Genomic DNA, 16,648 nt, shown 5'->3' with positions numbered 1-16,648 from the left:
TTAACTCAACTATGGGGCATTCCAGATATGGATCTAATGGCGTCTCGCCAGAACGCAAAGGTTCTTCGATACGGGTTCAGATCCAGGGATCCCAAGGCGACACTGGTGGATGCATTAGTGGCGCCTTGGTCGTTCAACCTAGCTTATGTATTTCCGCCGTTCCCTCTCCTTCCCAGGCTTGTAGCCAGGATCAAACAGGAGCAGGCCTTGGTGATTCTAATAGCCCATGTGTGGCCACGCAGAACTTGGTATGCAGACCTGGTGAATATGTCATCGGCTCCACCATGGAAGCTACCTTTTGAGGCAGGATCTTCTAGTACAAGGTCCGTTCGAACATCCAAATCTAGTCTCTGTCCAACTGACTGCTTGGAAATTGAACGCTTGATTCTATCTAAGCGTGGGTTTTCAGATACAGTCATAGATACTCTGGTTCAAGCCAGAAAAGCTGTAACTAGGAAGATTTACCATAAGATATGGCAAAAATATATCCGTTGGTGTGAATCCAAGGGATTCCCTTGGAGTAAAATTAAAATTCCTAGGATACTTTCCTTTCTCCAAGAAGGTCTGGCTAAAGGTTTGTCAGCTAGTTCCTTAAAAGGACAGATATCTGCTCTGTCTGTTTTGTTACACAAACGTCTGGCAGCAGTGCCAGATGTACAGGCGTTTGTACAGGCGTTAGTTAGAATCAAGCCTGTTTACAGACCCATGACTCCTCCATGGAGTCTAAATTTAGTTCTTTCAGTTCTTCAGGGGGTTCCGTTTGAACCCATGCATTCCATAGATATTAAGTTACTATCTTGGAAAGTTCTGTTTCTGGTTGCTATTTCTTCTGCTAGAAGAGTTTCTGAATTATATGCTTTGCAGTGTACTTCTCCCTATCTGGTATTCCATACAGATAAGGTAGTTTTACGTACCAAGCCTGGTTTTCTTCCTAAGGTCGTTTCCAACAGGAATATTAACCAGGAAATTGTTGTTCCTTCTCTGTGTCCGAATCCAGTTTCAAAGAAGGAACGCTTGTTACACAATCTAGATGTGGTCCGTGCTTTAAAGTTCTATTTAGAAGCAACAAAGGATTTCAGACAGACATCATCTTTGTTTGTTGTGTATTCTGGTAAGAGGAGAGGGTAGAAAGCTACTGCTACCTCTCTTTCCTTTTGGCTGAAAAGCATCATCCGATTGGCTTATGAGACTGCCGGACGGCAGCCTCCTGAACGAATTACAGCTCATTCTACTAGAGCTGTGGCTTCCACATGGGCTTTCAAGAACGAGGCTTCTGTTGATCAGATCTGTAAGGCAGCGACTTGGTCTTCTCTGCATACTTTTGCCAAATTTTACAAATTCAATACTTATGCTTCTTCGGAGGCTATTTTTGGGAGAAAGGTTTTGCAAGCTGTGGTGCCTTCCGTTTAGGTAACCTGGTTTTCTCCCTCCCTTCATCCGTGTCCTAAAGCTTTGGTATTGGTTCCCACAAGTAAGGATGAAGCCGTGGACCGGACACACCAATGTTGGAGAAAACAGAATTTATGTTTACCTGATAAATTTCTTTCTCCAACGGTGTGTCCGGTCCACGGCCCGCCCTGGTTTTTAACCAGGTTTGAAAAATGTATTTCTTTACACACTACAGTCACCACGGCACCCTATAGTTTCTCCTTTTTCTCCTAACCGTCGGTCGAATGACTGGGGGGCGGAGCCAGAGGGGGAGCTATATGGACAGCTCTTGCTGGGTGCTCTCTTTGCCATTTCCTGTAGGGGAAGAGAATATCCCACAAGTAAGGATGAAGCCGTGGACCGGACACACCGTTGGAAAAAGAAATTTATCAGGTAAACATAAATTCTGTTTTTGGTATATTTCATGCCACCGGTTCGCTGCCATATACAATCGTATACATTTTTTGTTTTTGTTTTTGTTTTACTTTTTCACAAACTTTGGGTTTCTCACTGAAATTATTTACTCAGAAATACTGCAGTCATAATACAAATAGTTGTAAAAGGTTCTCTGGGGTTCATTTTTGTTCAGAATCAGCAGACAATGCATGGCTTTGCCATTAAAATGCCACTAATTGCAACTGCACACCACACTTCTGAAATTCCCTGCAGTAAAGGGGTTATTAGGTCAGCTGCTAAGGGTAATAGTATTTTTAATGCCCTCCCACCTGACACTTCCCCCTCCCAAACATCTTTCTCTCCACCACATCCACACTCTTGACCACCATTTTAGGTACTGGCAAACAGTCTGACAGTATGAAGTTTTAGTTTTTTTTTTTTAAATAAATACATTTTATTTATATTTTCTGCAGTGTAGGGTCCCCCCTTAGCATCCCACCTCCCTGATCCCTGCCCCCTCCCAATAGAGTCCGCCATCTTAGATACTGGCAGCTATCTGCAAGTACTAAGTTTACAGATTTATTTATTTATATATTTTTTTTAAATGTATTATTATTTTTATTTTCTGTAGTTTAGAGGTCCCATCCACACTTAATTTTCTGTAGCGTAGGACCACACCCATCCCTACTCCCTCCACCACTGTGCCTCCCCTCTATCCCTTCCAAACTTTCCACTGGCACAAATGGACATTGTTACAGACAGTGACACAGACCGTGTCACTGTCTGTAACGATCAGGCAGTCTGCACTCACATAGTAATGGAGCACTGATTTGTGCTCTGTTAGCATATGAAGGCAGATGTGAGCAAGTCTGGAGCTTCCTGAAGGTTGGGCGTAGATCTAAGTTATGCGGTACGATTATCTATGTACCGCATGGCGTAGATCTACATCCGATTGGCGGAAGGGGTTAAAAACTCTGTTTTTAATGTATTCTTTAAAAGGGCAGCCTTTCCCTTGTGTATTTTGTGATCCACCTGGATGTTTTTTCTTATGAAATGATAAACTATGTAACTCTCTCCTACAGAGTGCTGTGAATGTGCCACGTGACTTTGAAGGATGCAGTGTGCTGCGCAAGTACTTTGGACAGCTCCATTACCTGCAGAGCCGCATCCCCATGGGGTTCGAGCAAGAGGCAGCTGTCCCGATCTCTTGGTAAGAGACATTCTCAGACAGATATTTGTTATGATGAACCTCTGCAGATTTTTTAATTAATTTAACGGGTCTTTATTTGCCAGCCAGATGAATCTGTAAAACTTCTGCAATGCTTCCATTTATACAGTGTGGCCCAGATTACATGAAAATATATATATATATATATATATATATATATATATATATATATATATATATATATATATATATATATATATATATATATATATATATATATATATAAAAATATATATATATATATATATATATATATATATATATATATATATATATATATATATATAAAAATATATATATATATATATATATATATATATAAAAATATATATAATAAGGATAGACTAGCGCACAGGAGTCACAGCCCTCAAGCGTCCTTCCGTTAGCCCAGTTATTCCTGGATCCTCAGTCTTGATGATCTGACAGAAAGTTGCAATATTGTCACTCCCAAGAGGTTCAATGGGTTAAAATGATCCTGCTATGGTTATAACAGGGGCTAGTAGTACGGGGGATGATAATGTATTAACACTTAGTCAATATGTGGTAATAAAACAGGTAGTGTAACACTTTACACGATACAAACAGGATAAGCTCTCCACCTATGGAGGCACACTCTCTAAGGACAAGAGGCTTGATAGCGATTAACCTCCTATGCAGAAAAAGAGCACCAGTCAAAACAGTAACAGAGTACGTTTGTTAACCCCACAAGCTGTAGACTACTTCGCTCCTTATGTGTCAAGTCTATAGTTATATAGAGAGTGAAGGCTATAACAGATAATGCACTTTTTTGCAGCGTGCAACAGCTGATGCCTTATTTCGCTCCGTGTGAGACTTGGTAAATTGTGACGTGTAAATATATATATAATGTGTATCTCAATGTTAAAGCCCTTTGCCGTCCTTTTTTTTTTTTTTTTTTTTTTTTTCTAACACCTGAGATTTCATATCTTTGAGCCCTTATAACTTTGCAATATTTTTTTTAAATAATTTTATTAAATAGTGTTATGAGTGTAACTGTACTTTGCAATGTATTTTTGATGTGTTTTGTGCAATTTTTTAGTATCGCGAATCAGTTAACCACAGCTCTGAGAACACGTTAATCATTCTAGCTTAAATGACAATTGCGCTCAAGCGTTTGCATTTACTTTCAATTCGTAATACCAGCATTAAGCCCAATGAGGGCAAACACCCACGATAAACCCCTTATCGCTCTCGCACAAATGTTTGCACTCCACTCGTAATCTGGCCCTGTGTTTGTACATATAGAATGATATGCGTGCTCTTATGTTATCTGCTGTTGCACCTCGTGTTCACGTGCAGTCATCTCTGCGTTTTTATTGCTTTGTTTGCTTCAAAGAAAAGTAATTGAAAATATTACCAAATAACATAACCAGGGATAATAAACATTGCATATTACCTACATTTTTATCATACGGAACATACCTCTAATAGCTCATAGGCAAGAGATTATGCATTGGGATTTTGTGTTTCCCAAGTAAAAGGTGGCAAACATCAAACTGCCCAGTATATTTTTCTTACTGTCACACTAATTATTCACCTGTGTTATCTGGCTCGCTCACAGACAGACAGAGGGTAAACATCACTTGCTTCAAATCAGCCCATTCCTGCACCAATCTGTGTGTCACTGACCTTAGGGTAGGTAGTGCTCACCTGCTGGAAGATTGTGTGCATCTGTTATTTCCTAATGCTTGTACTCTAGGGAACTCATGTCTGCTGTTTAGGAGCTATACATGATTTCAATAGCTTTTAATGTTTCTTATAATAGTAGTTTGAATTGTATTTATTGTTTCTGGTGGCGTAAGATATAAATAGCATGTGTTGTACAGTGACCCATGTATGATGGGAGAGGGATCTCAGGTTGATCTATGTTCATCATTCTGGTGTGACGCAAAAGTTTAAGAGCTACACTTACACATTAATGTGGCATTGAAGGATTCTGATCCCCACAAGTTGTGTTCGTTTGTGCGCTGCATTGTTCTATTTCATGGGCACCATTAGCATTTTGTGTATTCGTTATGAAGTCATGGTAACTTACACTAGAGTTCAGCCTTAGGTTATTTGTTACAGATGACAATTTGAGGTTGTAATGCATCATATACATTAAAATTTGCCCTTGTTTCTATCCATATAGATAACCAGTTTACATTTTTTGATGGGGATTTTTGTTGGGCTGTCCCGTCCTCCAAACCCTCATAGTGCAAAGAATACCTGTTCATATCCACAAAACTGTAACCCTCTGTATTTATCTGCCTGTACCTGTCTTTATTTGTTTAATGCTGCTGCGTCTGTCTGGCCCTGTATTCACACTTAGACGTGTTTCATGGGTGCTGGTGTTTTCTGATGCACATAGTCAAACCATTACTGGAGGTGTTGGTTGACCTGGTGTAGTCGAGAACTTGTGGCATGAGGAGCACCTAAAATCATTGTGTTGCAGAGCTATGCTGATTCTTATGTGATGCAAATTGCCTTGTGCTTGGATCACTTTCCTTTGTTTTTTCATGCCGATTAAGACTTTGTCTGTGGAAGGTAAATCTAGATAGGTATGTTCTTTTCCCTTTTGAAAAAGCTTCTTTATGGATATAATCTAGAAATTTTCTTCACGGAGGAATGTTTTTCATAGGAAAGATGGTAAAGTGGTAGCTATCCTTACATGCCATTAGTGATTAGTTAGCCACAACCTTGTGATGTAAGGAACCGGTGTCATTATCTACACAGAACATAAATATGTGCAGGTCTTCCTGTTTAGGCTTCTTATGCTGATTATTCTTTTCAGTGGGGGATGATTTGTAGAATGTAAGTTTTCTGTTCATAATGTGTTTGTTTCCCTGTTATCTTTTCTCTTATTATCAGGCACTTGCAGCAAGATGAATTTCCGTAAGACTGAATCAAGTCATATGCCAGTTGTAGAGATGGGGTCAAAAATCCTAGTGCTCGCATTCAGTTCTGGATCTTTGAGCTCTAAATATTTTTTTCCTCATGACAAAATCTTGAATATTAGGGAAACTGTTTAGTAGAATCCATTTATGGTCTAGATCTAGATAGATTTTTTTATTTTATAGAATGTATCATTTCATGTTCACATTTTTTAATGCTCCAAATCTGCAGTTAGGAAACGTTATCCTTTTGGCTTAGTTGGAATACCAGTCTTAAAAAGATAGATATAATGTTAGAGTATTTCTATTTTTATGGATGGCTGATCATGTGAGACGAGAGATTTTTCATCCATGATTTTAGTCTGTTTAATAGAAGTATACATTTTCTTGTCACTTAGAAAGTCAAGTGACTTGTACAGGAAAAAGTCATTTCTCATTCTCCTACTGAAATAGTCATGTTGGTGTAATAGGTCCATTCATTTACTTCCTGCTAAAATTGTCATCCTGGCATTACAAAGATAGGTTGTCTATCTTCATGAATGGGCAGGTCATGTGGGAGTCGCAGAGAGTAATTTTTGGAAATGAATATGTTTGAACCAAGAACCTTGCATTAAGAGAGCTTTAGCTAGCTTTAGAGATTACATATGTTGTGGAGTAATGACTGACAACCTGGACATGGCGTTCTCAGGTGCTTCAAGATGCATTCAATATTATTTGTTTTTTTTACTGAATGAAAAGGTATTGGCTAGGACAAACAGCGGTGCATTGAAGTTCTGTCAGCAAGCAGACTGTCAGAATCTGGTTCTTTCAGATTAATGGACCTTGGACAGGCAGATATGAAACGTCTTGCTCTGGGAACAATGGCAGATCGGATAACAATTTATTTTGAATTTCATCTCAGTTGGGTTTCTAGGACGTAAAGCCATAAATGTTTTTTTTCTATTTGACCAGGAAGCACCTGACTAATTATCAAGCTCTCTGCAGCAATGCTCTACAGACAAATAAGACAAATGTATTTTGGCAAGTGGTCCATAATAAGAGTTTCATACCAGCTGTCAAGCATGATAGAGGCAGCATCAGGGTCTTGTGGCGATTTACAAGGAAGGCACTGGGTAACCTGGCATTGTTGAAGGAACCATCAATTCTAATTTTTATCAGAGAACTCTGCATGAGAATGTCAGTCCATCCATCAGTGATCTGAAGAGCAACAGGGTAATGCAGTAGGGCAATGATCCAGAACACACAAGTGTCCGTCAGTCACATCTGCCAGTCAGTGGTGTGCTCAACACTGTTTTTGAATTCAACATTTGTTATGCAAATAAATATATATGCTCTAGTACACTGTCATTGGTGAATGGAAATCATTTCTGTCTTAAACACAGTAAAATATAGTACGTAACTCAATGAAGTAGAATCCTACATCACACAGAACTATAGGTATAGGTGAACTGAAGCACACCACAGGAACGCTAAGGTAGTCCTTTAAAGCGCTACTATGTTTTGTCTGTCAGCCTGTAGACTGGTCTAATCTTACTGATGTATGACTCTACTCTAGACAGAATTTACTGCCTTTAAAGCATGATATTCCTCTTTAAAGAAAGCTCTGTCCATAGTATTTTCTAACATCACACCTTTGTTTTGCAGTAAATACAGTATATTTGCATAATCAACAAAAGCATGATAAAAAGACAATGCAATAGCACTTAGGACTCCATGTATGAAGCTGCGCATGCTGCTTCGTTGTCGCATCGTTTCAGGGTCACCTGAAATGGAAGTTAAAGGGATAGTAAACACCAAAAATGTTATTGTTTAAAAAGATAGCTAATCCCTTTATTTGCCAACACTGCTATAATAATACACTTTTTACCTCTGTAATTACCTTGTATCTAAGTTTCTGCAGACTGCCTCCTTATCTCAGATCTTTTGAGAGACTTGCATTTCAGGCAATTAGTGCTGACTCTTAAATAACTTCATGTGCATGAGCACAGTGTTATCTATATGAAACACATGAACTAACGCCCTCTAGCTGTGAAAAAGGTCAAATGCATTCAGATGAGAGGCGGCCTTCAGGGGATTTGAAATTAGCATATGAGCCTGCCTAGATTTACCTTTCAACAAAGAATACCAAGAGTACAAAGCAAATTTGATGATAAAAGTAAATTAGAAAGCTGTTCAAAATTATGTGCCCTATCTAAATTATGAAAGTTTAATTTGGACTTCACTATATCCCTTTTTATTTTTTTATTTTTTTTTATTGAGGTTAGTCAAATATATAACAAGAAACAGATGTTCAATAATATCCACAATAGGTACATCAATAACATGGAGCAGTTGAGTACAGTATGTAAAACTTTGTAAGTACAAAAGATCGGTACGAAAATGGAACTATAGAAAAGGAACCTCATTTTTTTCCCCTCTAAGATGTAAGCCCCTCTAAAACTTCAGAAGGCCACTCATGGACCTATGAAATCTGTATGGTGTAGGAAAGGGGCTTAAAGGGACAGTAAACCTCAAAAATGTTATATAATTCTGCACATAGTGCAGAATTATATAACATTATATTAGCCAAACTTTCTAAAACATAATATTCCCTTTGAATTAAAAAAAAACCCCGGCTGTTTTACAGACCCGCTCTCTGTGCTCTTCTGAGCGGGTCTGTTTTATTCACACAGCGCATTGGGCCAGCTGTATAGTCACAGCCCGGCCCGACCGCACCATAACACTAAGTGCAGCTCGCTCCTGCTCTGTCTGACAGCAGGAGCAAGCTGCACTTAGTGTTATAGTGCGGGTCTGTAAAATAGCTGTTTTTTTTTTTTTTTTTTTTTTTTTTTCTCTTTTCAATTCAAAGTGAATATTACGTTTTATAAAGTTTGGCTAATATAATGTTATATAATTCTGCACTATGTGCAGAATTATATAACATTATTTTTAAGGTTTACTGACCCTTTAAGCACAAGATACAGTCGCTCTTGGACCCTGTAAAAATAAAAAAGGGGGGCCTATCCAGGAAAATTAATAAAACAATAGCCTTGTTATTAAGCGGCTCCACGGTGAGATAGTCTCTATGAGGTCTATTATAGGACAAATGAGAAAAGATAAAATGAAAAAGCTAGCAAATATTCGGTAAACTCACCTTGCGTAGATCTATGGGTATAGAAAATGTACAGAGCCATCACATAGTAAGCACTTAGGATAGAGAAAGGGAGCTTAGCATGCGTGGCGGTTGCTCTTGGGCCTTAGTACAAATAAGAGATTATATGCATCTAGAATAGTATGACAGTGAGAGCAAATGGGATATCATAAGATTGTGGGAATGAATCAATGATGAGCGATATGAGGTATACTTGATCTCTTATAGATAACACTACAATGATACGGTGTATGTCAACCCAGGCTGGTGGTAGATAAATATATAGACATTGACATGCGAGAAGAGGACTTACTTTAACTTAGGACAGTCTTTATAAATATGTTTGGGTACAATGTGTAGTGTACAGAAACAGAAAAGGCATCAGTTTGTTCCTCTCATCCCCAAAATTAAGTACTACAGGTTAAGGTTGTCACACCGCGCCGTCCCGGCCGCAGGCAACGCGGCGCAGCCCATAAGGATGTTATAAACATTAATCTGAAAACAGTAAATCTGCACTTCTTTGTTTTATCTGCAAGATAGGGCAAAAAAATGTTAATGAATGGCGTCCCTATGCAAGATAAGTAAGGGTAACTAGACATCAGTACAGGTGTGTAACTGAGACATCAATGACTAAATTATCTAGCAGCTAGTGACATGAAGTAAGCGTCCACCCCACTTTTACTACTTTTTGTTACCTTAGAAATATAGGGTAAAACTTTAAATCAGATACATCCTAGACTGCATAACTATCCAATAAACAGAAATCTTTTAGATGAAATAATTATGTGACATTGCTCACATCAAGTTAAGTAACAACAAACCTCCATGAATAAACTTCTTCATAGCATAGCGCCATAGTATAAGATTGGCCCTGACTTTGAACTAGTATAGTGATTCATTCTTCTCTACCAGCGTAGGCAATCTGAAAACATTTGCAAACATTAAACATCAGCAATTATAAGTCTAACAAAATAGTGAAACATTGCTATGATTAGTAAAAGTCAATAAGTGCTCCCATATTTTAGTAGAAATAATAAAGACAAGTGGAATGACTCTGTAAATACATAGGTAACCACCAATATAAGATGTTCTGGCTATGATAGCATGCAAATCTGAAAGGAGGGGAAAAGGGAACACAATAAATGTATCTGTCAGCTCCTGTCTTAAACTAATACCAATTGAGCATGAAACCATATGCACATAACTGGATTTTGGACCGCAATAGGGGTGATATATAATGACCTAGTGACATGGAAATGGGGACAATCTAAATAAATAATATGTAGACATGTACATAACATATAAACCATGATATCTAAACAGAAAAAACGATTGGCATAACAGAAAACTTCCTAGCCCTCCAGATATCAGGCTCGGGGTGCTGTCATTAGGGCATAAGTTATTCTAGCCAGGGAGAATCAATAGTGACCGGATTGTCCTCAAAAAACAGGTTATAAATGTCTAAATAAAGAGGTAGCATAGTGGGTAATAGAGTATTATGACCAGTTGTGTCATTTCAGAATGTTTCTATACCGTGTATGCTACTGACATCTGTGTGCTGTAAAAATTATTCATCCGATTCTGGCTTTAGACTGAACCCTTGTAGACAATCGCAGCATCAACCAAGGACCCTCAGCAGTGTCTCCAATTGTGAAAGACACCAACCGGAGCCATGAATCAAACTCCCCAATGATTCTCCATGCTCGCTCTCAGTTTTTAAACTATGTTAATTCCTTACTGTCAGAATGGATGGTTCTCTTCTGAACGTAAAAGAGGTATTGCTTTTTTAGTAGAACTAGTCTACTTTGTAACCCAGAAGACTGGGGGAGGGACTTTGCGGTAGCCCTAGACACGCGGCAGCAACCAGTGGGCTATGTTTTTACGGGACCATATGTAGATAGGCCCGCGTGGCTTTCTGAAGAGCGTAGGTCAGTAGGTATGCCGTCGGCTATCAACCTCAAAGTCTCTCAATGATGTCCTTATTATCTGCACTCAAGTGAACAAATATTAGTTGTTTATGTCTAAATATTATATGAATATAATTGAGACCAGGAGCTTCACCAAGACACGCCCTGCCGCTTCAGAAGTTTTCTCCGCCCCCCCACTATCTCTTTTAACCCCTTAAGTGCTAACGACGGCTCTGAGCGTAGATTTTTTTTTTTCCTGACAAATGTAATTTCTCTTACCACTCCCCCTGTATCATGTGACAGCCATCGGCCAATTACAAATGCATATAGGTATATTCTGTGAATTCTTGCACATGCTCAGTAGGAGTTGGTGACTCAAAAAGTGTAAATATAAAAAGACTGCACATTTTGTTAATGGAAGTAAATTGGAAAGTTGGTTAAAATTGCTGCTCTATCTCAATCATGAAAGTTTAATTTTGACTTGCGTGTCCCTTTTTAAATTGAATTTAAATTCCTGTCTCTCTCTTACTAGGACAGAAATCTTCTCTGGGAAGACGGTTACTCACAAGGATATCAAGTATGAGCAAGCGTGTGTCCTGTATAACCTGGGTAAGCGCGCACAGAGCATTTGTTTGCAGCCGTCCTAAGCTTAGGTTAAGTTGATATTAGCTGTAAAACAATGTTCATGTTTTACTTATTATGGAGTATTAAATATGCATAGGCTGCTACTTTAAAAATGCTGACGTACGTTTTTTTTTGCTGAAATTTGTTGACCCTAAATATCACGCATCAATGTGCAAACATGGTCAGGAAAGAGGTTTGTTGTGCTTCTGGGAGATGCATTTTATTGTGGTTTAAGCTCTTTTCTTTATGATTTTAAGAAATCTTTATTTTAAAAACATTCTCTTGTATTAGCTTTTTTTATTTAAACTTATTTTGTTTTGCAGTGCAGGGGTATAGCCATACAAAAACCTATTCAGTATGTATGTAGCAGGCTCAGAGTTCTTTCTGAATCCTGCAGGATGCACTTCGCACTCTCTGGTGGACAGAGATACGTTTACAGGAATAAGAGATGTTGCAGTGCTAGGTGAAGTCTGCAGCATGCATTTTAAGTTTCAGAATTACATTAAAAGTGTGGGGGGGGGGGGAATGAAAGTATATTGCAATATTTTTTACTGTGTGTAACATTACATTTTAAAGGTGTTTACTGTCCTTTTAAGTTCAGAAGATGTTTGTTTTTTTACTTTACATAGTTTAAATGTTTTCTTTAGCAGATACTGCACCATGTGCTTAATTAAGGGGACATAATACTCATATGCTAAATCACTTGAAAGTGTGCAGTATAACTGTAAAAAGCTGACTGGAAAATATCACCCTAAAATCTCTATGTAAAAAAAGACGATATTTTACCTTGCAACTTTCCCATCTCACCAGAGTAAGTGCTGTGTAAAAAGTTATACTCCAGTTACTGTTCAGCAGCAGGTAAAAAAAAAAAAGAGGAAGAAATGAACAGCAGCCAATAAGCATCAGCAGTGCTGAGTTCATGAACTCTTTTACTGTGATCTCATAGTAAACTTCCTTAAACTGAATAGGGAAATAACACGAGTGTGCACGAGGCTCGCTCCCTTGCAGGTCCAGGGACAGACATACTGATTTGCGGCAATAAAGTCCTTTACAATGGGGTGTGAATACTTAGGAGATTTTGAGGTAAAATTATATTTTTTACATAGAGAAGTTCAGAGGATATTTTATAGTCGGCTTTTTAAAGCTATGCTGCAGCACTTTCAAATGTTTCAACATTTGGGTATCATGGCCCTTTTAAAAGCTTCAATATTTTTCTCAATATTTATGTAGTTATATTTCTTTAATGTCATTTGGTATCCAAAAATAAATGGTTATCATTTAAAAATGCTGTGCAATAAACTCATCAAAGTAGGGTAATCCAACCTACGTAGCCCTCCAATCAGTGCTGGCTGGTCTCCCGGTGCTGCCCTTCTTTCTGTTGTTCTTATTTTCATTATTTCTATTCTTTAATGTTTAAGTTTTGTTTATTCTGTATTTCTTATACTTCATGAATGAAAGCCCCCTTTATTTGTTTCAAAAGTCAATCCTAGCGTTTCAAAAACGCTAGGATTGACTTTCAATTTAATATACTTTTTACCTCTTTGATTACCTTGTTTATAAGCCTCTGTAAACTGCCCCCTTATTTCAGTGCTTTTGACAGACTTGCATTTTAGCCAATCACTGCCCTCTCATAAGTAACTCCACTTGTTTCAGCACAATATTATCTATCGGGCACACGTGAACTAATGCCCTCTAGCTGTGAAAAAATTGTCAAATGCATTCAGATAAGAGGGGGGGGCAACCTTGGCTTCGAAATTAGCATATAAGCCTACCTAGTTTTAGCTTTCAACTAGGAAAACCAAGAGAACAAAGCCAATTTGATGATAAAAGTAAATTAGAAAGTTGTTTACATGCCCTATCTGAATCATGAAAGTTTAATTTTGACTAGACTGTCCCTTTAACCAACTTTCCTACTGTACTTCTATTATATAACTTGCGATGGTCTCTTGATATTTTTCATTGAAAAGCATACCTAGGTAGGCTCACAAGCAGCAGTGTGCTACTGGGGCTAGCTGCTGATTTTTTAGCTACACTCCATGTGTTTAGCTAGCTCCTACTGGTGCATTACTGCAATTTCAAGACAAAATACCAAGATAATTAATCAAATTTAGAGGTTACGTAAATTGGAAACTTGTGTAAAATTGTATGCTCTGTCTGAATCATGAAATAAAGAATTGGGTTTAATGTCCCTTTTTAAAGAGACATTCTAATGCAAAACTTGCATGCGCTAACTTGTTACAGCACTATAGCTCGCTAGCAAAACTTGCATGCGCTAACTTGTTACAGCACTATAGCTCGCTAGCAAAACTTGCATGCACTAACTTGTTACAGCACTATAGCTCGCTAGCAAAACTTGCATGCGCTAACTTGTTACAGCACTATAGCTCGCTAGCAAAACTTGCATGCGCTAACTTGTTACAGCACTATAGCTCGCTAGCAAAACTTGCATGCGCTAACTTGTTAAAGCACTATAGCTCGCTAGCAAAACTTGCATGCGCTAACTTGTTACAGCACTATAGCTCGCTAGCAAAACTTGCATGCGCTAACTTGTTACAGCACTATAGCTCGCTAGCATAACTCGGCCTGTTAGCTAATCAGTAGAGGTAGTTATACTACCCTGACAATAATTGCAATAACTGGCTATATTGTAAAGCAGTTTTTTTATGAGCGGTAAACCACAGCACACACCAGAAAGACCTTACTTCTTGGTAGTACAAATAAGCTAATTTTACAATGTGTTTATGGATTTACAATCCCTTGTGCATTACACAGATGATTTTCCATTGTCTTTGCCTCCTGCAGGTGCTTTACACTCTATGCTGGGTGCCATGGACAAGAGAGTATCAGAAGAGGTGCGTGAGGCTGTTTCACTCAAGTAACTTTTCAGCGGGAGATGTGTAATGTTTAGTGGGTTATATAATCTGTAGATAAGTTTTTAACATCCAACTAAATCACATGTTTTTTGACGAACATATATGGAGAGAACTAGAATGATAGATTATTACAAACTCTTTGTGTAAAGCCATCACTGGTTAGTAGCGTATGCAAGATACTGCATGATACATAATTATTACTCATAAATTAGTACTGTGGTGGCATTGCGAAACAAACAGGGTAATCAAGGGGTAAAATAATTGTCAAGGGATTCAGTAGCAGCAGCATTGGTTTTACCCCATGATTGCTGGCAACAAATTGGCCAGAGCACAAATGGGCAATCAAAGGTTTAAGCTACTGTTCATAACATATTAGCTGCAGTGTTTTATCATTGTCATACATACAGATGCAATTTAACACATTCAGCATTTTGCATGAGAACGTTGGAGAGATGGAAACATGTATCGATCAGTCTAGTGGTCATTTAGAGATCCTGTAGTGAAACAAACTGCTGTGCTAGTGCATGCTGCCTGTAGGGGGAGCAGTGTGTGTGTAATTCCCTCACCTCTCACATGCCAATGAGCAGGACAGGGCAATTTACTGGGTTTGCATTTTTAGGCACCCTGGCACTGATGATTTGGCAAGCCCTGTCCCAAGGTATTGTATTCTGCTAAAGCCTGTTGAGTAGGATTGTCCAATGCTTACCCTAAACTGATGGAAACAGGCAGTTATTTTGGGATATTGACCTTTTAAGAAACTGTTAAGTTAAACATCTGCTCACACAGGCATATACAAAGCTCTGGTCTGTCTTTAGGCCTTTACAAAAAACATGGGACAACTCTGAACTTGCAGGTTCATCTTTCTTTACATGGACATTAAACACATTGTAAGCTGCATGAGGATGTAACTTAAAGGGACACAACCCAATTTTTTTCTTTTGGGATTCAGATAGAGCATGCAATTTTAAGCAACTTTCTAATTTACTTCTATTATCAAATTTTCTTCGTTCACTTGGTATCTTTATTTGAAAAAGGCATCTAAGCTTCTTTTCTCCTGTTAAGTGTAGTCAGTCCACGGGTCATCCATTACTTATGGAATATTTCTCTTCCTAACAGGAAACTGCAAGAGAATTACCCAGCAGAGCTTGCTATATAGCTCCTCCCCTCACCTATCATACTCAGTCATTCTCTTGCAGTCTAACTAAAAAGGAAGCTGTGAGGGATCTGTGGTGTTTTTTAACTTAGTTTATTTCTACAATCAAAAGTTTGTTATTTTTAAATGGCACTGGAGTGTGCTGTTTATTCTCAGGCAGCATTAGAAGAAGAATATGCCTGGGTTTTTTTCTATGGTCTTAGCAGACGTAACTAAGATCCACTGGCTGTTTCTCATCTGAGGCGTGAGGTAACTTCAGAGAAGGGGAATAGCATGCAGGGCTCCCCTGCAACAAATGAGGTATGCGCAGTAATTTATTTTCTGAGGAATGGAATTGACTGAGAAAATACTGCTGATACCATTGTAAAGTAAGTTCAGCCTTAAATGCAGCGATAGCGACTGGTATCAGGCTGATATGTGTGTGTGTGCACTGAATGTATTTTCTAAGGAATGGAATTGACTCTGAAAATACTGTAAATACTGAAATAATGTATGAGCCTTAACTGCAGTAAAAGCAACTGGTAGCAGGCTTGTAAATAATAATACATAACTTTTAAATGTATGTTTAAAACGTTTTACTGGCTTGTTAATCGTTTTTGTGAGGTACTTGGTGATAAAACTTATTAGGGCATGATTTTTACCACATGGTCATTTTTGTTTTCTGCATAGAAACAGTTTCTGAGCTTCCCCACTGTTGTAATATGAGTGGGAGGGGCCTATTTTAGCGCTTTTTTACACAGTAAAAATTCAGTCACAATCTGTCTACTTCATCCTCCATGATCCAGAAGTCCTGTGACAGTGTATTTGACTGTGAGAAAAACGTTAATTATATAATTGTTATCCGTTTTTGGGTACTAAGGGGTTAATCATCCATTTGCTGGTGGGTGCAATCCTTTGCTAACTTAATACATTTACTGTGAAAATTTGGTTGCTATAACTATTTTTGATCATTGTTATTTCAACTGTGTTAGTTTTTCTGTGCTTCTTAAAGGCACAGTAACGTTTTTTATATTGCTTG

The 16,648-nt window shown here is 38.2% G+C and overlaps 1 protein-coding gene across 1 annotated transcript in view; it reads left to right on the top strand.

The window, feature by feature from the left end:
• Positions 1-16,648, top strand: part of PTPN23 (protein tyrosine phosphatase non-receptor type 23) — a 338,041-nt gene that overhangs the window by 36,926 nt on the left and 284,467 nt on the right. The window contains exons 3-5 of the mRNA XM_053713701.1: positions 2,907-3,034; positions 11,513-11,589; positions 14,407-14,456. Of these exons, the coding sequence (XP_053569676.1) occupies positions 2,907-3,034; positions 11,513-11,589; positions 14,407-14,456 (255 nt within the window). The remainder of the gene's footprint in view (positions 1-2,906; positions 3,035-11,512; positions 11,590-14,406; positions 14,457-16,648) is intronic.

Source organism: Bombina bombina, chromosome 5 (assembly GCF_027579735.1).
Source record: "Bombina bombina isolate aBomBom1 chromosome 5, aBomBom1.pri, whole genome shotgun sequence".
Lineage (NCBI taxonomy): Eukaryota > Metazoa > Chordata > Amphibia > Anura > Bombinatoridae > Bombina > Bombina bombina.
This window is presented reverse-complemented; position numbering and strand designations above follow the sequence as displayed.